Here is a 27,648-nt window from a genome sequence, read left to right on the forward strand (position 1 = left end):
GGCTCTGTAGGCAGGAGGGAGTGGGCTTCCTTCCTGCTGATTTAAAAACCCAGATGTCTCAATCCGTCCTTTTTGTGGAGCCATATGGTAACCCTAACCCAGACAGTCCTTTAAAAAGAGGTTTTCCTGGACATCCTAGTCAGGAGCAGAAGCAACAGAAGAAGAGGGGATGGATTAGGGATTACAGCCACTTCTCTGCTCTGCCCCAGGCTCACAACCTACCCTCCTCTTCCCTGCAGGCTGCTTGGAAGTGAGGGATGAGCAGAATGCCCTTGCTTCTCTGAAGTCTAAAAATAAGTGGTGGTCTGTGTTCCAAACCTTTCTCCCCTAAATTTAAGCCCTGAAATAAGTTCCCTTTGGTTGCAAGGTTATCATCCTTCTAGCTATCAGGATCCTTCCATTACAATGCTGAAATTTTGGCCTGCTATAGCCTCCGTTCACATTACTGCATTCCAGAAGAAGCTGTGGTTTATGCCCCCCCTCCCAATTGAATATCTGAGTGACAGGCTAAGTGGATTTGGAGAGGATGTAAGTTTTTAGTAGAAAAAAAAATTCTTGGGTAATTTAAAATAAAGACCCCAAAGGAGGATAGTTTAAACTGAAAATGCTCCTCCAAAAAAATCCATCAGCTTTAAGAAAAGAGCGCATGGCAGTTCAGCTGGTGGCCACTAGAGGGACTGAGGGTAGCACCAGGGAGCAGAGGTGTTTGGGCAAAATGCTGACTCCTGCTATGTGCATGAAAAGACCAAATGACTGCTCAAAAGGAGACAACCTGTTCAGAACTCTGAATGGTCTCTAGGTAGGGTAACCAGACGTGCGGACGGCTTTTCAAAACCCAGCACTTTGTCTGGATTTTGGAAAAGCGTCCCTCAAAATCGCCGTCGGTCAAGAGGGCAACGCGATGACATCACACAGTTGCCCTCCTGCCCGACCAGAGCAAGCAGTGGGGAGGGGGGGCTAGGGTGGCATTGGGGGCGGGGCTGGGGTGTGATGGGACAAGGCTGGGTGAAATGGACTGGGGGGTCTGGATTTTCCGAATGGAAAATTTGGTAACCCTATTTATGGGTTTGCGGCAACCACCACTCTGTTCTACAGCTATTTGTAAGCCCTGACAGCCTCACTGGGATCATGCTTGACTGTTTATAGGTTAAATTAGTTTATCATGTATTTGGATGGTGATCAATAGTAGTTCAAATTCTATCCAAATAGCTCCTGTAGTGCGGGGGGGGGGGGGGGGGTGACATTTATCTTCCAATGTAATGTAACTTTCTGGAAATGTCCAGTTATCTTCCAATGTAATCCGCTTAGAACCGCAAGGTACAGGCGGAATAGAAGTCACTAATGTAATGTAATATAATATCCATAATCTTCTGAGGTGGATCCATCCTGCTCTGAACACCCTTAACTGAAGCCTCTGCCTGTCATTGGATGGATCATGCTACGGACTCGTGGCAACACACAGAGTGTGGAATCCACCCTGCAATGTTTCACTGCAGAGTACCGGAGTGGTTTGCCACTGCCTTCTTCTGTGGGTTACCAGAAGTTCTATGGGTTCTACGCCTTTTCGAGGACATGTACCAGGAGTCCGGACGGCTTTTCAAAACCAGGCATTTTGTCCGGGGTTTTAAAAAGCTTCCTTGAAATCGCGTCGGGCAGGAGGACATCCGCGCATGCGTGGATGCCCTCTTGCCCGATAAGAGCAGGCAGCGGGGGCTGGGGTTAAATGGTTGGAACTGGGCAGGTTTAGCGGTCCGGATTTTACCTTCTGTATGGCTCCACTATGTCACTGCTGTCCCCCATAGGGCCCCTTAGCCTACAGCATCTGGTATTCCCAGGTGGTCTCCCTAGGCACACCTGACCCTGCTTAGCTTCCAATAGTAAGAGCAGTCCTACTCAGGGCAGCCATTGGTGATCATCAACCCTTCCCACCTCCTCCTTCCTAAACCCCCCCCCCCCCAACAACAACCCCATTAAAACTACAATTTGTTAATATTATAGGGCAAGATGTGCACGGAGCTTTGGAAAACCCCATGGTGGACACAAGTATGCTGGAAGACTACATTAGCAATGACTCTGAATTTGGAGCTTTGTAAGTACGGCGAACCACGCGGGTAAAGACCGATCAAACTCTTGTCAAAATGCTAAACTTTATTTTCATTTGCCCCAGAAAAGCTCTGTTGGGTTTATTTGATTAACTTTCTGGTTGTTTCTTAAAAAGGAAAGGGGGTGGGGGCGGGGAAGGAGATTTATATGCCACCTCTTGTAGTTTTTTACCACCACACTCAAAGCGGTTGACATGTAGGTACTTCAAGCGTTTTCTCTATCTGTCCTGGTGGGTTCACAATCTGATGTAATGTACCCGGGGCAGTGGAGGATTAAAAGGGATGGGATTTTCATGCACCGTACACTTCTCCCTCCGTATTCGCGGTTTCAGCATTTGCGGTTTAGATTATTTGCGGTATTTAGCTTGCTGGCTCCTTCCCCCCCTCCCTTTACATCAGCTTGCATAGAGAAATCGTGTTTACAGAGAAAATCGCCCATTCCCAGGACTTTCTTTACCGTGTTTTGCCTCTCCTTCAGGAACAGGCCAGATCTCCCACCATGTAATTCGCGGTTTCACCAAATTCACGATGGTTTTTAATAGAAAACAGCAAATAACATGTGAAAAAGTTATTTGCGGTTTTTCTGTATTCACGGATCTGTTAATTCCCTATCGCAGCGAATACGGAGGGAGAAGTGTACTACCTTTCTGTGGTTACAACCAAAGTGATTCACATATAGACAGGTACTTATTTGGTATCTGGGGCCATGAAGGGATTTGCCCAGGGAAGCGCTTTCTTTTCTTACCGCAGATAAAACAGTTCTGTTATGTTCAGCCAGGTCAGAATCCTTAACTCATCGGCTCTTTTATACTATATACTAAAGCGCCATAAGGTTTTGTCGTTCTGCGCAGTAAGAACCGAAGCTCACCCACAGCAACGGTAAAACCACTTCTGTCAGCAGTTGAGGGCGTTCTTTGTAGTTTTGCGAGGCTGCCGTGTGGTTAACATAGGGGTGAAGCTCACTAATCTAATCTAATCTAATCCTTAGGTTTGTATACCGCATCATCTCCACGTTCGTAGAGCTCGACGCGGTTTACAGTAGGAGAAATAGGAAGGAACTACAACAGAGGGTTAGAGGTAGAAGTGTGAAGAAAATTTAGAGGACTTGGGATGCCAAGATATAAGAGTTTCCTTGATTCCTAAGTTGGAGGGAGACTTACATTTTTTGAGAAAAGCCAGGTTTTCAGATGTTTGCGGAAAACTTGGAGAGAGCTCAAGTTCCGAAGAGGGGAGGTAAGGCTGTTCCAGAGCTCAGTGATTTTGAAGGGGAGGGAGGTCCCTAGCTTTCCTGTGTGGGAAATGCCTTTTAGCGAGGGGAAGGATAGTTTTAATTTCTGGGAGGATCAGGTGATATTAGGGTTAATTAGCAGTTAATGCTACTGCTGGTAACATATCATGTGTTTAGCCAGTCCGCTTAAGGTGGTGCTATCTGCTGCATTAATACGTGATAACGACCGCAGTGTTAGCTCTAACTACTACCACTACTATGAATTATTTCTATAGCACTACCAGGCGTACATAGCGCTGTACAGAGTCATAAAGAAGAAGACAGTCCCTGCTCGAAAGAGCAAGTCAACAAACAGGATGTCATGGATATACAGTCAAGGGGAACGGTTAATCAGCTGGTGTCAGGTCAAAAGCGCACCGGGACAAAGGCGCGCCCAGACAATTGAGCGCGCGCCACTCAAAATTACTGTTTTTAGGGCTCGGATGGGGGGGCGTGGGGGGGAACCCCCCACTTTACTTAATAGACATCGCGCCGCGTTGGGGGGGTTTGGGGGGTTGTAACCCACCACATTTTACTGAAAACTTCACTTTTTCCCTGTTTTTAGGGAAAAAGTTAAGTTTACAGTAAAATGTGGAGGGTTACAACCCCCCATAACACCGGCGCGATGTCTATTAAATAAAATGGGGGGGGGTGTTCCCCAACAAAACCTCCCGTCGGAGCCCCTAAAAACTGTAATTTTCTTTGGCGCGCGCCTCCGTCTTGCGCTCAGTTGTCGGCGCGCGCCTTTGTCTTTCGCGCCGTTGTCTATGAACCGATCAGCTGGCTGGGTTGGAGGGCAAAGGAGTAGGGTTAAAGATTGAAAGCTATATCAAAAAGGTGGGTTTTCAGTCTGCTTTTAAACAAGGGAAGGGGCTTGACGGACAAACTCGGGTAATTTATTCCAGGCATAGGGGGCAGCTAGATGAAAGGAACGAAGTCTGGAATGGGCAGTGGAGGAGAAGGGTAACGCTAAGAGTGACTTATCTGAGGAACAGAATTCTCTGGGAGGGGGATAAGGAGAGAGAAGAGAGGAGAGATACTGAGGGGCAGCAGAATGAACACACTTGTAGGTCAGCAATAGGAGCTTGAACTGTATGCCAAGGCAGTCCACAACCCAAAATGGCATTTTCTATATTAACTGTTTAATGGGGCAATTGGCGCTCAATGAAAGCCATGTTCCACGTCTTACATAGCTGAATAAGTAGGCCCTAAATTTTATTATTTATTCAGATTTTGCTCTCAAACATTTTCAGTGGTAACGCTAGGCTACTGCTCCGCTCCATTTAGGTCAGCTTGAGGCCATTAATAACTGTTCTCTGTGCAAAAACAGATTGCCGGACTCGCCACCAGATTCTGGATCAGAGCCATGTTCTCCTCCACAAGTAGGTAAGGCCAACTTAAAAAAAAACCTGAGGGTTTGAGCGTTGCAATTTGGGGTTGAAAATGTAGGGGGGGGGGGTCAATGTATGTGCACAGTATTGGGTGGAGAAGTGCAAGAGATGTGATACAAAGTGAACAGTGAGTTGTCATTCGGAGGTCAAACCACAGCCATCTACCGCCTGGAGGTGGCAGGTTCCCTGCAGACAGTGGTGTCACTACCCACGCGTGCATGCCCCTTGCCAACCTAACCTGCTGCTCACACTGGCGTTGGCTCTTCCTCTGACCTCACTTCCTGGACCCGTGTCTAGGAAGTGACATCGGAGGAAGAACTGACGCTGGTGTGAGCAGCAGGAGGTGGTGGGAAAGGAGGGCGGGGAGGTAGCACCACACCCTCGCTACGCCACTGATGCATAAATAAATTTCGCTGCAGTCCTCAGCCATCACTGGGCCAGTCTGATTTTTTGACTAGCAACAATGAATATGCATGAGAGAGATTTGCATGCACTCGTATACCTTTTAATAGCCTCTTGGATCTATTAGACGGATCCTGAGACTAACACATCTGAGTTATGTATAAATTCTGTTCCCAGGGAATGGACAGTCTCCTTTATTTTTGCAATAGTTTAGAGCAGTGGTCTCAAACACGCGGCCCGGGGGCCACATGCGGCCCACCAGGTACTATTTTGAGGCCCTCGGTATGTTTATCATAATCACAAAAGTAAAATAATACAATTTCTTGATCATACATCTCTTTAGCTATAAACCACAATATTATTATTAAGACTTAGCCAAAAGCAAAGATTTATAAACTATAAAGAGTTCTATTGTCATTTCTTTAATAAGACATTAATTATTTTTTCTGAGGCCCTCCAAGTACCTTCAAATCCAAATGTGGCCCTGCAAAGGGTTGGAGTTGGAGACCACTGGCTTAACTGTAACCATGACATCCTGTTTGTCTTTGGGAAGCAGAGCTGAGATTGTGATGTCATAATGCCTCATTCCACCAATAAGAGCCAACCTCATCAGTGATGTCACAATGGCTTGATTGTCCTGTTCTCCCCTCTGCCCTCCAACCCAGCCAGCTGATTAACTGTTCCCTTTAACTCAGTGGTCTCACACTCAAGGCCCACCAGGTCCTATTTTGAGGCCATCGGTATGTTCATCATTATCACAAAAGTGAAATAAAACAGGTTCTTGATTTTATGTCTCTTTAGCTATAAACCACAATATTATTATTAAGTCATTTCTTTAATAAGGCATTAACTATTTTTTCTGAGGCCCTCCAAGTACCTACAAATCCAAAATGTGGCCCTGCAAAGGGCTGGAGTTGGAGACCACTGGTTTAAAGCTTTTAAATATATTATAAAGCTAGCTAGATGGATGGAGATCCTGTGCTTTAGAAACAGCCCCTACAAGTGACTTAGCTGAAATGGAATAGCATTTGCAATTAAAACAGAAGTGAAAAGCCTGTGTTCTGGATTCAACACTGGTATCTCAAACACTTTCTGTTGGGGCGGGGGGGGGGGGGGGGGAGATGTCAGTGTTACTGACACTGGTTAGCCTAGAAGAACGGGTGCCTTAAGTTGGGATCATTGAGGTGATCTTGTCCTGTCAAAGGGAAGAAGACTGCGTCCAGTTCCGTATCCCAAGTGGGGAAAAGATTGGAACCCAGAAGTGGTGTGAGGACCTGCTGTACGTCTGTGCGACAGGAGGTGGGATCCGAGGCTTGGCTGCAACTTTGTCTGGGTTTTGAAAAGCTGCAACTTTGTCTGGGTTTTGAAAAGCTTCCAGCCAGCCGTGACGTCGGGACTGCACCTACGCATGCGCGGATGGAATGCGGTGATGTCACGGGCTTGCGTGCATGCGTGTGATGTCATCGCGTCACACCAGCGCATGCGCAGATGTCCTCCCGACAGGTGAACAGGTTGAGGGGGCGGTGGGGCTGGGGGCGTGACTTGGGCAGAATGGGGCGGGGCCAGGCAGAACAGGGCAAGCCTGAGGACGGGGCCATGGGTCCGGATTTTTGTTCTGGAAAATCTGGTAACCCGATGTTGAACATATGGTCAATTGGGCATTTACACCAGGTTTTGGCAGGCATAAATACTGGCACCCAAAGTTAGGTGTTCTATACAGAGTCCCAGCTGTACCGAATTCTGCCCCCATATGTCTTACTGGTTTTATAGCTTCTTTTGAACATTTTCTTGTGTTTGGGGAGGGTCCATAAGAACGTAAGCCATCATGCCCAGCAGTCCCCTCACGCGGTGGCCCATCAGGTCCAGGACCTGTATCCTAGCCCTCTATCTATACCCTTCTATCCTCTTTTCCTTCAGGAAATCATCCAATCCCTTCTTGAACCCCAATACCATACTCTGTCCTATCACACCCTTAGGGAGAACAGAATAGAAAATTGCATAAATAAATAATATGAATAGTTTCAACCTCTCATAAGCAGAGCTGGTATTATGACATCATAATGCCTCACTCCACCAATAAGAGCCAACCTCATCAGTGATGTCACAATGGCTTGATTGCCCTTTACTTGGCTAACTTTTGCTACATTTTGATGTCTAGAGTGGTGCAGTGTAGAGACTGACATCGGAACAAATTTTTCCTCGTCCCCACAGGAACTCAATTTCCCCATTCCTGTGAGCTCTGCCTTAACCACATAAGCCTCGACCACTTATGATTTTAAAGCGTTTGAGGCTAGTGCAGATGAGGGCGGAGCTTGCAGGGACAGGAAAATAACTTGCCAGGACAGGATGGGAAAATGAGTTCCTGCGGGGACGGAGAAAAAATTTGTCCCCGTTTCATTCATCCTTACCTCCTTCGGTTAGGTGTCCAGCGTGGGTTTTGCGACATTGTTCAGAAGCCATACGCTAATTATGCAGCCAGCCTGTGTCTATAAAGAGAGGATTTTGAGGGAGACTTTGACTTCATAGCTACAAATGCCCAACTCTCAGCCCTAACATCAGGGGTCTGGCTGCAGAGCCTTTCTTAAGACCATGTGCTTTGTGGTGGTGCTTTTATGCCTTGAAATGGTCTTGATTTCTCGTGGCATGTCCTGGTGTGAGACCCCCTGTTTTTCTGCGACAGGTGGGCACTGTGGGGCCACGTGGCCTGGTGACGTGGCTTCAGTTGCTTCGCTGCACCCTACAGGCCCTTGTATAAAGTCTGCATATAGGTATCCAGAGGGTATCTCAGACATCTGTCCCGTTGTGCATCACTCTTGCGGTGTACAGGATAGCTGCATGAAGATGGAGAACACGGCAGGTCAATGGTACCCTTCGACATCCTCCAGCTTCGTGGATTCAAACTATAACTGCATACAGCAGAGATCAGCTCACAATACCAGGTAACTAACCGTCATGCATGATTGGGGTAGAGGACAGATACGTGTGAACATCGTTAACCTTTGAGAGCTACAAGGGGGATACCTTTTTCTTTCACATTTCTTACCTAGGTCTCCATTTTCCGTAGACATCGGCTCACAAAGTGCTCCTGGCAATTTTACTGTTAAGGTTTCTAGAGAAAGGGGGAACGGTATCGAGTTCTTTGAAAAATGAATTCACCAAATTGGGAGGTAGGGATGTAAGTTCGAATCCTCCTCCCACTGACTGTACGTCATGCCCCTATCCTCCTGCCTCAGTTTATCCCACTGCACAACAAATACAGGGCGGGCCACGGAAAAGTAGCCCTGCCTCTAATATCGGTGCCAGAAAGATGGTGTTCTCCCGGGAACAGCGAATAGTGATTGTGGAAGGCTATGTGCGAAGCAGAAAGAACTTAAAGTGGAAAGTGTACGCCAACAATCCACATAGCCTGGATGAACCCAAGGAAAACATCACGAACGCTGTTGAAGAGGTGCCCAAAGGTGCCTAGACGCGAACGGGGACCACTTTCACCATCTGTTGTAACTTGTGGATAAGTGAATAAAAACAATCCACTTGCTCGTTCATCGTATACTATCGCTGGAGGAAGGATTCGTTTCCGTGGCCCACCCTGTACATTGGCTCATTCCCTCCTTCCTTTTTGGAAGTTCTGTCTATCTTGGCCAATAGAAAATACTGTATATTGTCATCCACTCTAGAAATTGATGCTTCTATTTATTTTAAATAAGCAATTATACAGTTTGTTTGGATAAAATATGTGTTATGAATCAAGTAGCTTAGTGGTTAGAGCTGCAAACTAAGGTTTACAAAAATCTTCCTGATCTCGCCTTCCAATAAGACCACAGCGAACACTATAAAGATGAACAGCATCTATGATGCCAGTCATAAAAATTTTAAGGGTTTATTTAGACCAAAATCTATCACTCGAGGCTCAAATTAATGCACTGGTTAGGAAACCGTATTTTATGCTGTGGAAATTGCGATCGATTAGTCCAGGGGTGTCCAATGTCGGTCCTCGAGGGCCGCCATCCAGTTGGGTTTTCAGGATTTCCCCAATGAATATGCATTGAAAGCAGTGCATGCACATAGATCTCATGCATATTCATTGGGGAAATCCTGAAAACCCGACTGGATGGCGGCCCTCGAGGACCGACATTGGACACCCCTGGATTAGGGCACCTTTTGATCCCTCCTCATCCAGACTACTGGTACGATCATTGATTTTGAGTTCCCTGGATTATTGTAACATCATTTATCCGGCCACCAGTAAAAAGATGCGGATCATTCAGAACAAGGCTGTTTGGTTGATTTTCAACTTAGAAAAAATTGGATCATGTCTCTAAACTCTGTCGGAAGCTACATTGGCTCCCAGTTGAGGCAAAAACATTATTCAAGTTAGGTTGAACCTGTTTCAAGACACTGTTTGGCCTATACTTGATTATATTGTTGACAGAAAACGTTTTTCTCCGCATTTTAGATTATTTATATTTTCTACTGTAAAAGGTTGCATAAAGAAAAGATTTTTCCATAGAATTTTATCTTTTCAAGCTGATAAACTCTTACGTTTCCTTTAGAAAAATGCTAAAGACCTATTTATTTGACAAATTCTTCTGAATATGATTATAATACACTGGGCTCGTACACTCTCTTGATTGTTGTTAACCGCGTTGAACTGAGAGGTTGCTGTGGTAAATAAGTGAATTTGTTATGTTAATTTCAGATTGATTGCCTGGAAGTCATCAAAGTACAAAATGTATATTTCTGTTCCTGAGGGGCTCACAAACTGACTTTGTATCTAAGGCATTTACCCAAGATCAGGAGGAGACGTGGTGGGATTTGAACCAGGCCCCCTTGGTTTACAACCCATTGCTCTAACCCTCGGGCTATTCCTCCACTCCTGCTTCACCTTGTCATCTTTGGCAAGCTGTCTAACCTTCCTATGGTTCAAGTATAGGCAGTCCCCAAGTTACAGACACCCAACTTAAGTACGACTCGTACTTAAGAACGCGGTCACGGCGTCATTTGATTTCACTGAGCAATATTTCCTGTGGTTGTACATCAGGGGTGTCCAACCTTTTGGCTTCCCTGGGCCGCATTGGCTGAAAAAAATGTTTCTAGGGCCGCACAAACCCGCAAACACTGCAGCAAGACAGAGGAGGGAGCTGGCAAGACAGTAAACACCCGGGGACAGCAGAGGAAAACATTGCATTACTCTCGACCGGGGCCGCACAAAATACATCACGGGGCCACATGCGGCCCTTGGGCCGCAGGTTGGACACCCCTGTTGTACATGCTGTACCTTAGAGGAAACACTGGGAGGGACAGTTGGCCCTTTTGTCAGCTGGGAGCAGAATCTTAAAATCTACAAGTTCTGAGTTACATACAAACCCGACTTAAGAACAGCTTTAAAAACGTAACTCGTTCTTAACCTGGGGCCTGCCTATACAAACTTACATTGTGAGCCCCCCTCCCCCCCCCCCCGGGACAGGGAACTAACTATCTGCTGTGTCTTCTGTGTGTTGATGTACAGCGCTGCGTAATGTCTAGAAGCGCTATAGAAATGATTATTAGTAGTAGTGGCATACGTAAATGAAACTTGATTTGAGCTGCTACAAAAAGTTCTGAGCTAAATCCAAACGCATAAAGAACAAGAAGTGTTTATGTTTGATCATTAACATTTTTAGATTAATACCTGCTGAAGTTTCTACTTGTGCAACCGCATCATATGTCCAGAACTTCACCTGCTATTATTATGATTTGTACAGAAAGATTTAGATTTTAGATATGACTCACCTTTTGCAGATCTAAGCTCAAAGCAAGTCAAGGCCTTAGTCTAATTCTGAGGCAGTGAAGGGTGAAATGACTTGCCCGAGATCATGAAAAAAATCATAAGGAGGAGCAAGATTTGAACCCTGGCTTCTCTGCTTCACAGCCTGGTTCTCTAATTACTAAACTCTGAACTTCATTGCTAGAGAATGTGGTGAAAGCAGTTAACTTAGCAAGGTTTAAAAAAGGGTTAGGGATGCAGAACCCAAGGTGACAGGAGTTAGGAGTTGGAAGCGCCCTCAAAGAGGTGGGCTTTTAACTGGGCCTTGAACACTGCCAGAGACGGAGCCCGCTGTAGGGATTCGGGCAGCTTATGGCGCATTCCAAGCATATGGCGCAGTGAGGCAGAAGGGATGGAGCCTGGAGTTAGCAGGAGAAGATAATGAGGGAACACTGAGGGTAAGGGATGAAGATGCCTGGAGATGAGGAAGGTTGAGCAGTGATGTGGTAGGCAGGAGGCAACTAGGTCAAGTTGATGGATCAAGATTGCCGTATCCATTGATCATGTAAATTAACCATTTAGCTTGCTAAGCATGAATTCTTTTTAAATGATGAGTTGGTGCAGAGGATGGCTACTAAAATGGTTGGTGGTCTACGTCAGTGGTTCTCAACCCTGTCCTGGAGGACCACCAGGCCAATCGGGTTTTCAGGATAGCCCTAATGAATATGAATGAAGGAAATTTGCATGCCTGTTACTTCTATTATATGCAAATCTCTCTCATTAGGGCAAGCCTGAAAACCCGATTGGCCTGGTGGTTCTCTAGGACAGGGTTGGGGACCACTGGTCTACGTCATAAGGTGTACAGGAACAAACTCAAAGATCTCAATCTGTATACTTTGGAGAAAAGGTGAGAGAGGGGAGATATGATACCCACCACTCAAGGGAACTCAACGAAAGAAGATGTACGACGGCCTCCTAGCGACGTAGGCAGCGAAGCTGGACCCCTGTATCTCCAACCTGTTGTCATCCACAAGTGACTTTAAATCATTCCGAAAAGAAATCAAAACCCTACTATTCAAAAAAACTATACAGCCTTCTATCCCCCCCTCACATCCTCCCCCCTCCATGCAAACTACCAGCAGACCTCCCCAACGACCCTAACAAGTAACCAACCTAAACTTCATCTTCCCTACTAGTAATCCTCAATTCTCCTCCCTCCTCAATTTCTCCCCTCTGCCTCCTCTATTTAACGTCCCCTAAATTGTAATTCCCCTGCATCTACTGTGTAAGCGTCCCCCAAATTGTAATTTCCTGGAAAAGCCCAGCTATCTTATATTATAACCTGCTTAGAACTGTAAGCATCCCCTAAATTGTAACTTCCTGGAAATGTCCAGCTATCTTATACTGTAATCCGCTTAGAACTGCAAGGTACAGGCGGAATAGAAGTCACTAATGTAATGTAATTTAAATACCTACATGGCATAAATACACATGAGGCGAGTCTCTTTCAATTGAAAGGAAGCTCTGGAATGAGAGGTCATAGGATGAAGTTAAGAGGCGATAGGCTCAGGAGTAATCTAAGGAAATACTTTTTTACTGAAAGGGTGGTAGATGCATGGAATAGTCTCCCGGTAGAGGTAGTGGAGGCAAAGACTGTCTGAATTCAAAAAAGCGTGGGCCAGGCACGTGGGATCTCTTAGGGAGAGGAGGAGATAGTGGATGTTGTGGCAGGGCATGTTTCTCTGTTTCTATGAATGTCCACCACTGTGCCTAGTTAGCAGATATATACAGTATGATTCCCATACTGCAGGGCTTTGCACTGAGTATACAAAGCCTGAATGGACACGTTAACATCCCAGTGCTAAATATAGACCACTGGTTCTTTTTTTTTTTTTTAATTTTTTTTTAAATTCTTTTTTTAAATTCTTACATCAAGTGAAATACATGTAATACATTCAATTATGAAAAAACACTTTAAATTATTATTAAATGTTCTTACAATGTGAATTAAATAAACCCTTTATCAGAATTTTATATCATATTAATATTACAATAGTTTTCCCTCCCTACCCCTTCTATATGTTCTATACATGTGTTATTATATCTGATCAGTAGAATAATAGACCACTGGTTCTGTAGAAGGAAACCTGTTAGATACATTGGAATCATGTATGTAATAAATAAATGCAATCTTTTTCAGTGTTTTGCTTCCACAAACCAAAAAGAGGAAACATTCCCCGTCTGAAGAGAGTGCAGATTGGCAGTTGTGGAGTGGTGATTCCAGACAAGGTAAATACCTCTGTCGCACTTCCACAACACGAGATTTCCTGTCTGCGGATAGACTGTTTCCTACCCACAACCGCTCTCTCTCTCTCCTCCCTTATCATTCCTTATAACCCCACATGTGATTTCTGTTCCTCCGCTACCGAGTTATTAATCGATCCCTTCCCATAGGAATTATCCACGACTTCCCCCTTTACTATGCGCGTGCACTGAGCAGGTACAATGCACTTTTACCGATTTGAAAAGGCGATCGTTCAGCCCACTTTGATCTGCGCACAGGGGAGGAGAGAATACTCAGACTGCATTTTTGCTCAGGTAAACTGTGACGTGTAAAAGGATATGCCCAGTGGCGTAGTAACGGGGGCGAGGGGGGCAGTCCACCTCAGGTGCCGTCTTCCTAAGGGCACAGCACTCCTCCTTCTCTCTGACCGACCCCCCCCCCCCCCCACTTCCTCTCCTTGCCACGCATGTGCACCCCTTGCCTTCCCTGATGCAAGGTTGTCACCCGCGTTTGCATCAACGCTCTCTCTGACATCACTTCCTGGACCCTACAACTACTATTTATCATTTCTTTAGCGCTGAAAAGGCAGACGCAGCGCTGTACATTTTAACATACAGAAGAGCTTACAATCTAATTTAGACAGGACATTTCGGGGTTGGGAAGATTATGGTAGAGGAAATGATACAGTGGGTCTAAGTATCTGACAGCAGTGAGTGGGAGTTAGGAGAAATTAAAAGGGTATAGGGAAGGGGTGGGGAGAGGCATCGCTCACCTTTACTACGCCACTGGATATGCCGTCAGTCCTTCAGTTTATAGGGTCCGAGAAAGAGTGGGGGGGGGGGGGGGTGAGATTTTCCTACAATAGCTGCCGATTAAAGATTCTTGAAAATCGCACGTGGTTCCGTGGTCCCACAGTGCTGCTTTCAGCGCAAAAGCCACATCCTTGCCCTGTGCGCCCTCCCTGTGACTACGCCACTGGGCAAATCCTTTCGCGCGTCACAGTTTACCTGAGCAAAAATGCAGTCTGAGGATTCCTGTCCTCCCCTGTGCGCAGATCAAAGTGGGCTGAACGATCGCCTTTAACCCTTTCAGGACCATAAGGATCGTAGGCCAATTTTTGTGGTTTTGATGACATTTTTATGGTAAAAAGGGCTTGCAGATGCCAAAATATTGATTTTTTTTGTGAAATATCATTATTTTTTTTTTAAAAACTCACACTTCTGGCTTATGGACAGTGTGGCAAGTGAATCTTCTCGTCAATCTGGCAACGACGCTAATGAATGAATGTCGGAACCAGTTTGTTTACATAAAGGCAGTATCATATGGAATCCGTACATATCAAATTTAGAACTGTAGACTATCCCAATCAAAATGTATAGGATTTTAAAGTTATGGGACAAATATGTCCCTTGGTCCTGAAAGGGTTAAATACCTACATGGCATAAATACACATGAGGCGAGTCTCTTTCAATTGAAAGGAAGCTCTGGAATGAGAGGTCATAGGATGAAGTTAAGAGGCGATAGGCTCAGGAGTAATCTAAGGAAATACTTTTTTACTGAAAGGGTGGTAGATGCATGGAATAGTCTCCCGGTAGAGGTAGTGGAGGCAAAGACTGTCTGAATTCAAAAAAGCGTGGGCCAGGCACGTGGGATCTCTTAGGGAGAGGAGGAGATAGTGGATTTTGTGGCAGGGCATGTTTCTCTGTTTCTATGAATGTCCACCACTGTGCCTAGTTAGCAGATATATACAGTATGATTCCCATACTGCAGGGCTTTGCACGGTAAAAGTGCATTGTACCTGCTCAGTGTACGCACAAAGTAAAGGGGGAAGTCGTGGATAATTCCTATGGGAAGGGATCGATTAATAACTCGGTAGTGGTGGAACAGAAATCACATGTGGGGTTATAAGGAATGATAAGGGAGGAGAGAGAGCGCGGTTGTGGGTAAGAAACAGGATTTTATCATGAATTCTCTGTTGGATATACGATGCAATCATTGCTGTTCTTGGAGGAATAGTGTGACATGGCTGTAGTTCATAGCAGGGATGTTCATAGCTTATAGAATTCTATACGTCATGTGTGTCAAGTGGGAGCCCCACCCGTGTGAGCACCCTTAAGGATAGTGCATAGAGGAGGTACAAGTTCAGACTTGGGGCTGCCCTGGTGTAGTTCCTGCTTCATGTCTCCCAGGTGCAAAATTGGACTTCCTCAGGGTGAGTCTCTGCGGATCAGGAATCTCGTGCTCGTGGTCCCTATGGAGAAGTGTGTGGCTGCTTTAGGCACTGATGGGCTGCTGATGTGAAGCTCTGCGATGCCCTGGTGATCAGGAGTAGAGAATGACACGGGGATAGTTTTCTCCCCGACCCACGGAGTTGAGGGACAAGATGTCTTGTATAAAATTGTCTTTTCCTTCTCTTAAATGAATAAAATCTCTGGGTTATGTTTCTCGATCTTTTTCATATGTTTTTACATCCATTTGGAGCAAATTCCCGCTAAGATTAGAACGCTTCCAATCTTTAGAAAATCTTTAACAACATGTCTTTTTAATTAATCTTATTGAGGATGTAAGTTATGCTACTTCGACTTTATTAGAATCTCTAATTAGATCTGATCATAAGAACATAAGAATTTGCCGCTGCTGGGTCAGACCAGTGGTCCATCGTGCCCAGCAGTCTGCTCACGCGGTGGCCCCCAGGTCAAAGACCAGTGCTCTAAATGAGTCCAGCCTCACCTGCGTACGTTCCAGTTTAGCAGGAAATTGTCCAACTTTGTCTTGAATCTCTGGAGGGTATTTTCCCCTATAACAGACTCCGGAAGAGCGTTCCAGTTTTCCACCACTCTCAGGGTGAAGAAGAACTTCCTTACGTTTGTACGGAATCTATCCCCTTTTAACTTTAGAGAGTGCCCTCTCGTTCTCTCCACCTTGGAGAAGGTGAACATAGAAACATAGAAAATGATGGCAGAAAAGGGCCATAGCCCATCAAGTCTGCCCACTCCAACAACCCTCCCCTAATCTACACTCTATCACCCGTCCCCAAGCTGCCCTCCTCTATGCTACCCTCGTAGGGATCCGACGTGGGCATCCCATTTATTCTTAAAATCTTGTATGCTGCTGGCTACGATCACCTGCTCCGGGAGCTCATTCCAATGGTCCACCACTCTTTCAGTGAAGAAGTACTTCCTGGTATCCCCATGAAATTTCCCCCCCCTGATTTTCAACGGATGTCCCCTTGTGGACGAGGGTCCTTTTAGAAGGAAAACGTCGTCTTCCACCTCTATGCGACCAGTGATGTACTTAAATGTCTCTATCATATCTCCCCTCTCCCTACGTTCCTCGAGAGAGTATAGCCGCAACTTGTGCAGCCTGTCTTCATACGAGAGATCCTTGAGCCCCAGGATCATCCTGGTGGCCATTCGCTGAACCGACTCAACTCTCAGCACATCCTTACGGTAGTGCGGCCTCCAGAATTGCACACAGTATTCCAGATGAGGTCTCACCATGCTTCTGTACAACGGCATAATGACCTCTGGCTTCCGGCTAACAAAGCCTCTACGGATACATCCCAGCATTTGTCTAGCCTTAGATGAAGCCTTCTCCACTTGATTGGCTGATTTCATGTCTCCACTTATGATCACCCCCAAATCCCGCTCTGCTGTAGTCCTGGACAAGGTTTCACCATTCAGTGTGTATGTCTTACACGGATTATTGTTACCAAGGTGCATGACCTTGCATTTTTTCGCATTGAAGCCCAGCTGCCAGGTAGTGGACCAATGTTCCAGTAAAAGCAGGTCCTGCCTCATGCTGTCGGACAAATCATTTTTACTTGCGGTGTCACTCACAGTGTTACATAATTTGGCATCGTCAGCGAATAATGCTATCTTACCTTGAAGCCCCTGAGTCATGTCTCCTATAAATATGTTGAAAAGGATCGGGCCCAAGACTGATCCCTGCGGCACTCCACCGGTCACCCTCGATGTTTCAGAGAGGGTACCGTTAACCAACACCCTCTGAAATCTCCCGCTTAGCCAGTCGCTGACCCATGCAGTTAGTGTATCACCTAATCCCATTGATTTCATCTTGCTCAGTAATCTACGGTGGGGGACGCTGTCAAAAGCTTTGCTGAAGTCCAAGTACACGACGTCTAGGGACTCTTCCCAGGTCCAGCCTCCTAGTTACCCAGTCAAAGAAGCTGATAAGATTGGATTGGCATGACCTACCCTTGGTGAAACCGTGTTGGTGGGGGTTGCGTAGGTTCCCCTCATCAAGGATCGTGTCTAGTTTGCGTTTGACTAGTGTTTCCATGAGCTTACTCACAATCGAAGTGAGACTCACCGGTCTGTAATTTGCAGCTTCTGCCTTGCAACCCTTTTTGTGCAGAGGAACGACGTTAGCTGTTTTCCAGTCCAATGGGACTTTTCCCGTACTGAGAGAGAGATTGAAGAGTACGGCTAACGGTTCCGCCAGGACGTCACACAGCTCTCTGAGCACCCTTGGGTGCAGATTGTCCGGTCCCATGGCTCTGTTCACCTTGAGTTTCGATAGTTGGTCGTATACGTCACTGGGTGTAAACTCGTGGTTCTGAAACGGGTCTCCCGAGTTATGCTTCACCTTTAACTTTGGACCTGACCCTGGCGCCTCGCAGGTGAAGACTGAGCAGAAGTACTTATTTAGTAGTTCGGCTTTATCTGTATTCGATTCTGCATAATTTCCGTCAGGTTTTCTGAGGCGTACTATTCCATCTGTGTTTTTTTTTTTCTATCACTAATATACCTGAAGAAAGATTTGTCCCCCTTTTTAATGTTATTCGCTAAGTTTTCTTCTACTCGGAGCTTGGCTTCTTTGACCGCCAGTTTGACCGCTGACGACTTAGTCATATATTTTGTTTTAGCCTCTTTACCCTTCGTGCGTTTGTAGTGAATGAGTGCTCGTTTCTTGTCTTTAACGAGGTCAGATATCTCTGAGGTGAACCATTGAGGTCTGTTTTTTCTTCGCCGTTTACTCACGGATTTTATGTGACGGTCTGTTGCTGCGTGTAGGGTTGTTTTCAAGGTTGACCACATAGCCTCCACATTGTTGGTCACCGCTTTGTGACGCAGTGCCTGATGGACAAAATCTCCCATGCCTTTAAAGTCAGTGCCTCGAAAGCTGAGAACTTTTGTTGTCGTGTTAGATCTAGTGAACCCTTTCTTGAGGTTGAAACCATATCATGTTGTGGTCGCTAGAGGCTAGCTTGTCGCCCACTGATACCTCCGAGACACTTCCTCCGTTGGTGAGTACCATATCCAGTATCGCCTGGGCCCTAGTAGGCTCCAACACCAATTGTTTGAGTTGTGCTCCCCTTATGAACGACCTGTCTTTATCTACTAAGTCTATCCCCTTCAGTATCTTGAATGTTTCGATCATGTCCCCTCTCAGTCTCCTCTTTTCAAGGGAGAAGAGGCCCAGTTTCTCTAATCTCGGCAACTCCTCCAGCCCCTTAACCATTTTAGTCGCTTTTCTCTGGACCCTTTATGTAAACCGAGTCAAGCTTCTAATTTAGAAGATGACTCGATATATAAATCCAAGGATTAGATTAGAACTCATTTTCCCATCCCGGCGAGTTCTTTTCCTGTCCCTGCCCCATTCCTGCAAGCTCCTTATCTGCACAAGCCTCAAACACTTTAAAATCCTAAGTAGCAACATTCTAGAGCTCAGATTGTGATGTCATAATGTCTCATTCCACCAATGCCTAAGCTCCGTCCTCATCTGCACAAGCCTCAAACCCTTTAAAATCACAAGTGTTCGAGGCTTGTGCGGTTAAGGCAGAGCTTACAGGAATGGGGCAAGGACAGGGACAGCGACAAAATTTGTGGGACGGGACAGGGAAATTGAATTCCTTCCAGGACGGGGGAAAAATAGTCCCCGTGTCATTCTCTAGTCACTTTCCTACCTACCACCAGGGCGTGTGCTGATGACTGTGGAAAAGCAGATACAGTAGCCTGATAGTACAAATGTGATATGTAATGTAATGTAATTTATTTCTTATATACCGCTACATCCGTTAGGTTCTAAGCGGTTTACAGAAAATATACATTAAGATTAGAAATAAGAAAGGTACTTGAAAAATTCCCTTACTGTCCCGAAGGCTCACAATCTAACTAAAGTACCTGGAGGGTAATAGAGAAGTGAAAAGTAGAGTTAGAGGAAAAATAAAAATAAAATAAACATTTTAACAAGACAGCATTGATCTAAATACTTTGGAAGGTAGAAGAGAGGAGAGAAAGGAATAGAAGCAGAAGGGGGAGCCGTTGAACAGTAGAATTCTGGAGAAATTTAAATGATAGAAATAGAACAAAACAAAGACAAAAGGCAAAACAATAGATAAGATTAAAGATAAATCATAAGCTGGAAAGAAAAATAAAATAAAACTTTGTCTTCAATCCACGGTTTCAGCGTCAGTGATGAAGTGGAGCAAGTAAGTTTAGGAGGAGCGATTGACGTTTCCAGAAAGGGCATTTTTGTGATAGTACATATGTGATTCTGGTATGCAAAGCGCTATGTTTTGGAAGTCGTAAGAAAAAGTGGAAATGGCATTCATAAACACATTGATTTTGGATCTTTTTTTGGCACTCGTGATCTCTGCAAGTAATTCTTCTCCTTTGTGCAGTGACGGGAAGAGACTGCAGTGGAGACGTAGCCAGCTATGATAGTGATGGACAGACGTCAGCCTCCGTAGACAAGTGCAATCATTCGCTAACCTGGCAGCCTTACCAGACTACGCACTGGAACAGCTTGTTCAGTAGCAACTGTGAAAGAGTGTAAGTGTCCCAGTCGTGAAATAAGTGCGTTATGAAATAGATGTGTTTCAAGACTACCTGAACTTCCAGAGTTCCAAAATATTTCTCTGTCGATATTATATTTGAGTACCCTTTTTGTTTTGCTTTTTTTTGTCTTTAATCTAGGCCTGCTCTTGGCTACCAGGTTGTTACGGATAAGGGATTTAACTTTTCAACCCTTGACGACGCATTTGTCTGTCAAAAAAAGAATCATTTCCAGGTCACGGTCCACGTCAGAATGATCGGCAGTCCAAAGTATCTCAAAACACAACTGGGCCTGAAACCTATCGAAAAGTTTCATTTGAAAGTTTTTGGCATTAAGGTAACTTTCACTGTTTTAAGGCTGGCTGAAAGTCAATAGATTTGCAGTAATACAGATTTGACACAGGTTGGTGAAGTGAAAAAGTGCCTGGAATAGGAAGAGAACAGTTTGAGAGTTGAGGTACAAGATGTCCTGCCTAGAGGAAGAGAGAGACACCCCTAGACAATCTCTTGAGGTCTTTTCTACAAACCTGTTTTGGGGGACAATGTCTACAACTGTGTTAGTATTGCATATACCATGGCATGAATGAACCTCACTCCTGAGCCAAGATAAGAACATAAGAATTGCTATACTGGGACAGACCGAAGGTCCATCAAGCCCAGTATCGTGTTTTTCAACAGTGGCCAACCCAGGTCACAAGTACCTGTCAGAAACCCAAATAGTAGCAACATTCCAGAGCTGAGATTGTGATGTCATAATGCCTCATTCCACCAATGCCTAAGCCAACCTCAGCAGTGATGTCACAATGGCTTGTTTCCAACAGTGACCAACACAGGCCACAAGTACCTGTTAGAAACCCAAAGAGTAGCCACATTCCAGAGCTGCAATTGTGATGTCATAATGCCTCATTCCACCAATGCCTAAGAGCCAACCTCAGCAGTGATGTCACAATGGCTTGTTTCCAACAGTGACCAACGCAGGTCCCAAGTACCTGTCAGAAACCCAAAGAGTAGCAACATTCCAGAGCTGAGATTGTGATGTCATAATGCCTCATTCCGCTAATGCCTAAGAGCCAACCTCATCAGTGATGTCACAAATGCTTGGCTCGCTAGACTTGACTTGGCTCACATAAAAGTATAAAAATTGCCATACTGGGACAGACTGAAGATCCATCAAGCCCAGTATTCTGTTTCCAGCAGTGGCCAACCCAGGTCACAAGTACTTGGCAAGATCCCAAGGAGTAAAACAGATTTTATGCTGCTTACCCTGATCTCAGCCTCTAAAATTTACTGCTAATGCTCAATGTAAAACCTGCCTTGTACCAAAGAGAACTTCCCTCTGGAGTTCATAAATGTAACATGTATAAGCAAGTTATCCAGGTGCATTTGGAAATCCCTTTTGATCCCAGGCATGAGGGAGACATTTGATCCTTTGGCTTCAAACAAGTTCTTCACTCTGCAGCATAAAATGGATTTCTAATATTTGAGAACAGACTGATTGTAAATGGGACTCCACAGCCCACTTGTACTACTGCCAAAAGTCAATGTGTTCTTGGTCTCCACCTGCTGGCAGAGGAGCGTAAACTCATTTGTCTTCAGTGGTTTTGCAATATGGGTGTTAGCCATACATGTCATGCACTAGTGGCTTGTTGCGTCATGAAACAAAGAAACCTGATGGCAGATTAAGGCCAAATGGCCCATCCGCAGCATCCACTATCTCCTCCTCTCTCTATTGGCTAAGGCTCTTAACATTTGCATCTCCTCTTCCTATTGGCTAAGGCTCTTTACACCTGCATTGTGAGGTCATAGAGCTTTATGGTTATAGAAACATGATGGCAGATAAAGGCCAAATGGCCCATCCACAGCATCTACTATCTCCTCCTCTCCCTATTGGCTAAGGCTCTTAACATTTGCATCTCCTCTTCTTATTGGCTAAGGCTCTTTACACCTGCATTGTGAGGTCATAGAGTTTTTGGTTATAGAAACATGATGGCAGATAAAGGCCAAATGGCCCATCCACAGCATCCACTATCTCCTCCTCTCCCTATTGGCTAAGGTTCTTTACACCTTCACAGTGAGTAGAGAATGACACGGGGACAAATTTTTCCCGTCCCCGCGGGAACTCATTTCCCTATCCTGGCAAATTTTCCTGTCCCTGCCCCGTTCCTCATTTGCACAGGCCTCAAACACTTTAAAATCTTAAGTGTTCAAGGTTTGTGCAGTTAAGGCAGAGCTTACAGGAATGGGACAGGGATAGCGACAGCGACAAAACTCACAGGGACGGGATGAGGAAAAATTTATCTCCGTGTAATTCTCTAGTAGTGAGGTCATAAAGCTTTATGGTTTAGAAACATAGAAACATGACGGCAGATAAAGGCCAAATGGCCCATCTGCAGCATCCACTATCTCCTCCTCTCCCTATTGGCTAAGGCTCTTAACGTTTGCATTGTGATGTCATAGAACTTTATGGTGATAGAAACATGGTGGCAGATAAAGGCCAAATGGCCCATCCACAGCATCCACTATCTCCTTCTCTCCCTATTGGCTAAGGCTCTTAACATTTGCATCTCCTCTTCCTATAGGCTAAGGCTCTTATCACTTGCATTGTGAGGTCATAGAGCTTTATGATTATAGAAACATAGAAACATGATGGCAGATAAAGGCCAAATGGCCCATCCACAGCATCCACTATCTCCTCCTCTCCCTATTGGCTAAGGCTCTTAACATTTGCATCTCCTCTTCCAATAGGCTAAGGCTCTTATCACTTGCATTGTGAGGTCATAGAGCTTTATGATTATAGAAACATAGAAACATGATGGCAGATAAAGGCCAAATGGCCCATCCTGTCTGCCCACTTTGCTGTTTTCTGCTGTGTTTCTCTACTACAACAATCCACATTTCTGTAGTATTTGTTTTTCTATATTTTAAAATTATCACCATTCTTTTCTCCCCCAAATCTAGGTCGAAGCTGCCACCCAGACCATTGCCATTGAACAGTCCCAGTCGGATCGAAGCAAAAAGACGTTCAATCCTGTTAAGTATGTTTTGGGCCTCGGTGTCTAAATGATTGACTGTCAAATAGTTTTCCAGAACAGTTATACACTTTTAAGGTATAAATCTATAGCTATCTAAGAAAAACCCCATGAAGGGGCACATGGGTCACCTAGATCAAAATGCTTGTTGGGTTTATGCATGTTTCCAGGTTCTTTGGGTCTCTTTATTCTTCTGCTACTGTCAGAATTTAAGGTCTACAATTTAATACAGGTTTTTATTGACTCAATTTATTATCAGACTAGCCAAGAATAAGTTGTGCCTCTGGTACATCAAATGGGAAGAAGATCTGGGTAAAGAAAGGAATTTTGCTCTAGTATTTCCAGTTGAAAATGCTGAGATACTTTCATTAATAGAGCTGGAGTAGACTTTGTACTGGACTCAAACTGGGGAAAAATCTTTGATAAATCCTTCCAAAAATCTTAATAGTAACTGATCCAGCTACAACGCCAGAGCACTAACATTTCCTTGCTCTTTCAGAGGATGCTTGGTAGAGAATAAAAACAGGGACAGATTTTTTCCCCGTCCCCGCAGGAACTCAATTTCCCTGTCCCGTCCCTGTGAGTTTTGCCGCTGTCCCTGTCCCTGCCCTGCCCCATTCCTGTAAGCTCTGCTTTAACCGCACAAGCCTCAAACACTTATGATTTTAAAGTGTTTGAGGCTTGTGCAGATGAGGACGGAGCTTAGGCATTGGTGGAATGAGGCATTATGACATCACAATTTGAGCTCTGGAATGTTGCTACTAATGATTTTAAAGTGTTTGAGGCTTATATGGATGAGGACGGAGCTTAGGCATTGGTGGAATGAAGCATTATGACATCACAATCTGAGCTCTGGAATGTTGCTACTTAGGATTTGAAAGTGTTTGAGGCTTATGCAGATGAGGACGGAACTAGGCATTGGTGGAATGAGGCATTATGACATCACAATCGGAGCTCTAGAATGGTGCTACTTAGGATTTGAAAGTGTTTGAGGCTTGTGCAGATGAGGACGAAGCTTAGTCATTGGTAGAATGAGGCATTATGACATCACAATCTGAGCTCTAGAATGTTGCTACTTAGGATTTTAAAGTGTTTGAGGCTTGTGCGGATGAGGACGGAGCTTAGGCATTGGTGGGATGAGGCATTATGACATCACAATCTGAGCTCTAGAATGTTGCTACTTAGGATTTTAAAGGGTTTGAGGCTTGTGCGGATGAGGACGGAGCTCAGGCATTGGTGGAATGAGGCATTATGACATCACAATCTGAGCTCTAGAATGTTGTTACTTAGGATTTTAAAGGGTTTGAGGCTTGTGCAGATGAGGACGGAGCTTAGGCATTGGTGGAATGAGGCATTATGACATCACAATCTGAGCTCTAGAATGTTGCTACTTAGGATTTTAAAGGGTTTGAGGCTTGAGCGGATGAGGATGGAGCTTGCAAGAATGGGGCAGGGACAGGAAAAGAACTCTCCGGGAAGGGACAGGAAAATGAGCTCCTGCGGGGACGGGGAAAAATTTGTCCCCATGTCATTCTCTAATACTGGTATACTGGTGAGAAAACTTGATGCAGGTTTTTTTTTAGTTCAAATATCTTTAGTACAATGTTTCAAGAATAGACCCCCCCCCCCAATAGAAAAACATAACAGTAGCATCAAATCCTATTATAACAACATACTAGAGACATATTTGTCTGTCTGAGTCCAATAATTGACATTGGCAAGTTTTTTTCCCATCATGCCCCCTCGTATTTGTGATACAAGCATATAGTAGACCACCACTGATGTCGACTAAGTGAGGAAACATGAGGCAGATTAGATTAGGTTAAATCCTGAACTGACACTGTGACTTGGGATTTTACTTTATCCAATGACTGAAGAGTTTCATTAGACCTAAAATCTGGAACCAAAGTATACACAGTTTGATGCTATAGCGGCACAGATCCTAGACTCCAAGGGACTGTCACTTCGGGATTTGGTGTTTTGGAAGTTTGGAAGCTGATTGGCTTCGTTAATTCAAAGAAAATGGAAAGATATGACATGGATTGAATTATTAATATTGGACAAAGATCAGGTTAAATATTATGAAAGTATAAGATGACTGGACAGAGTTCAAAAAAGTGTGGGATGAACACAGAGGATCTAGAATCAGAAAAGTATAGTAAATATTGAAGAACTAAGGCCAGTACTGGGCAGACTTGCACGGTATGTGTCTATATATGGCTGTTTGGTGGAGGATGGGCTGGGGAGGGCTTCAATGGCTGGGAGGGTGTAGTAGATGGACTGGAGTAAGCTTTGATGGAGACTTCAGGAGTGGGAGCCCAAGCATAGTATCAGGTAGAGCTTTGGATTCTTGCCCAGAAATAGCTAAAAAAAATAATTTTTAGATTGAATCAGGTTGGGCAGACTGGATGGACTATTCGGGTCTTTATCTGCCATCATCTGTTATGTTACTATGTAGTTTGCCAAAACAGAAAGGATAATTCAATCCCATGGATAATGGAACTGAACACGAGAAAAAGTGGGAAAGGGACTCTGTGCATCAGCCTTTAGAACCATCAATTTATTGAAAGTATACATATATATATATATGCAGCTAGATCCCAACATGGTCTGTGTTTCGGTTTCTAAAAGAAAGCCTTCCTCAGGGGTATGCTTGTGATCCAGTAGACGGCACTGTTATACTGGAAATCGAAAAAGAATGGCTCTAAGTTTAAGTAGAAAGGACTTGCAAAGCCCCCCGAAGTATTCAATATCAAACGCTGCGACAAAATCCACATGCGACCAGCGTTGCAGCTAACGCATTGTGGGCTGAGTTTTCCTACTTCAAATCTCCTCGTTTTCCTCCAAGCTGTGAACGTCAGTGGCACCAGGCAATAACTGTGTTCCAAGTTTTATTCGAAATTTGATTAATTCGCTTATCAAACTTCTAAGCGATATACAAAGACTTTAAAAATAGGGTTATACATATTATATAATTAACAAACTTGTTAAAAATCAAAGCCACAAAATAGAGACAGACAGACGGACAGAAGTAAGGGGCAGAGGAAGGAAGTACATTAGTTTTAGGACAGAAGAACGTGGATATTTATGGAATGAGGAGAAAAGATTTTCGTTATATAAATTATGTGAGCATTCATTTAAATAAGACAGGAGTTCTCAACTTTTTTCTGGTTCCTGCACCCCTTTAACTAATCAGTGAAACCCTCACACACCCCTTCATAAATCATAGGTCCTCTATTAGCTGTTAGCTGCCCACGGTGCTAACTGATAACCTGCCTTTGCAATTTCGATAGTACACAGTTATAACTGTCAAAATAACTGCCTTGACTCTATCTAGAAAGTTTCAGTAAAACGCCTCAGATATCAAGACCCTTCTCCGCACCCCATTTGACCTGCTCTCGCCCTGCTGGTTAAGATCCCTGTTTGAAGTGTGTCTGTATCTACTGAGTTAGGAGGACCCAGCTGCCCACTAGCCACCTTAATGTCGAAAGAAGAGGCGATGCGGAGATACGACCTGTCTTAATCTTAATGTTTTCATGTTTTGCTGCAGAGTTGAGCTTCCAGGAGACCAAGTGACAAAGATAACACTGGGCAGGTTACATTTTAGTGAAACCACAGCCAATAATATGAGGAAGAAGGGGAAACCCAACCCAGACCAGAGGTAGGATGATGTCATTTGTACTGGTTGCTAGAAGTAGAATGGTGGATGGAAGAACCTCCCCAACCAGGAATTTTATCAGCAAAAGCGTGAAGATTTCTAAAGGGTGGGGCTTCCCAAGCCCACCATTGTATCTCCACATCCTCTCGTTTTTAGAATATGCACAATTAATATGCATTAGAGTGAAAACATACAAAGTACACCAGATAAAGTAAATCATAGAAAAACCTTCAACTTACTATCTTCTGTGCTGAGACATTTACGAACAAGGAGACCGTTGAGAGGTAGAAGCTTTGAGCTGAATGTTGGGAAAACAGAGATCCTGATTGCGGGTGAGGTGGATGAACATTTGTGGCCTAAAGAGATGAATGCTTGTGAACAACTGATTAAGATCTGTGAAGAAATTAGAGTACTTGGCGTGAGGGTAGATGCGTATCTATCCTTCAAAGCACAGATCTCAAAAGTAGTGAGGCCTGCTTATTTCAGCGTGCAGAAACTGTCTCATTTGAAGAATATTTTGTCAAATTGGGATTTCAGACAGGTACTTCAAACGTTAGTACTATCCCAGATAGATTACTGTAATGGTATCTGTCTAGGTTTACCTCAAGTACGTATTACAGCGTTACAAATGATACTCCAGCCAGTAGCCGGGCAGCTGAGTTTTGTATCTCGATACGAACACATTACACCTATTTTAAAAACATTGCACTGGTTGTCGATTCTGTTTCGTATCCAATTCAAAGTTTTGAAACTTGTCCAACAAGGTGTTTATGACTTCTTGCTGAATTAGTTGGCAAAATGCCTAACACTCTATACTCCGCCAAGGATGCTGAGGTCACAGAATCGTTGGGTGTTAGACACATCAAAGGGGAATGTTTTACGATATGTACAGACCAAAAAGTCATGTTTCTCTATAGCTGGACTGGTGCTTTACATTTTTGCAGAAATCTATTGCCGTTTAGAAACTTACTC

General features: G+C 44.5%; 1 protein-coding gene across 4 annotated transcripts in view; it reads left to right on the plus strand.

Moving 5' to 3' along the window:
- The first annotated feature begins 1,996 nt into the window (after positions 1-1,996).
- The window catches only part of MYRFL (myelin regulatory factor like), a 59,257-nt gene continuing 33,605 nt past the window's right edge, over positions 1,997-27,648 (plus strand). For 2 of the 4 annotated variants that reach the window (XM_033950691.1, XM_033950693.1), the window contains exons 1-8: positions 2,003-2,089; positions 4,700-4,755; positions 7,843-8,101; positions 13,106-13,194; positions 19,836-19,986; positions 20,131-20,326; positions 22,948-23,024; positions 26,569-26,679. In XM_033950691.1, coding sequence (XP_033806582.1) covers positions 2,031-2,089; positions 4,700-4,755; positions 7,843-8,101; positions 13,106-13,194; positions 19,836-19,986; positions 20,131-20,326; positions 22,948-23,024; positions 26,569-26,679 — 998 coding nt within the window. In that variant the 5' untranslated portion in view covers positions 2,003-2,030. Of the gene's footprint in view, positions 2,090-4,699; positions 4,756-7,842; positions 8,102-13,105; positions 13,195-19,835; positions 19,987-20,130; positions 20,327-22,947; positions 23,025-26,568; positions 26,680-27,648 lie in introns of all 4 variants that reach the window. The other 2 variants (XM_033950694.1, XM_033950692.1) reach the window with 2 other exon arrangements.

This window comes from Geotrypetes seraphini, chromosome 7, assembly GCF_902459505.1.
Source record: "Geotrypetes seraphini chromosome 7, aGeoSer1.1, whole genome shotgun sequence".
Classification (NCBI taxonomy): domain Eukaryota; kingdom Metazoa; phylum Chordata; class Amphibia; order Gymnophiona; family Dermophiidae; genus Geotrypetes; species Geotrypetes seraphini.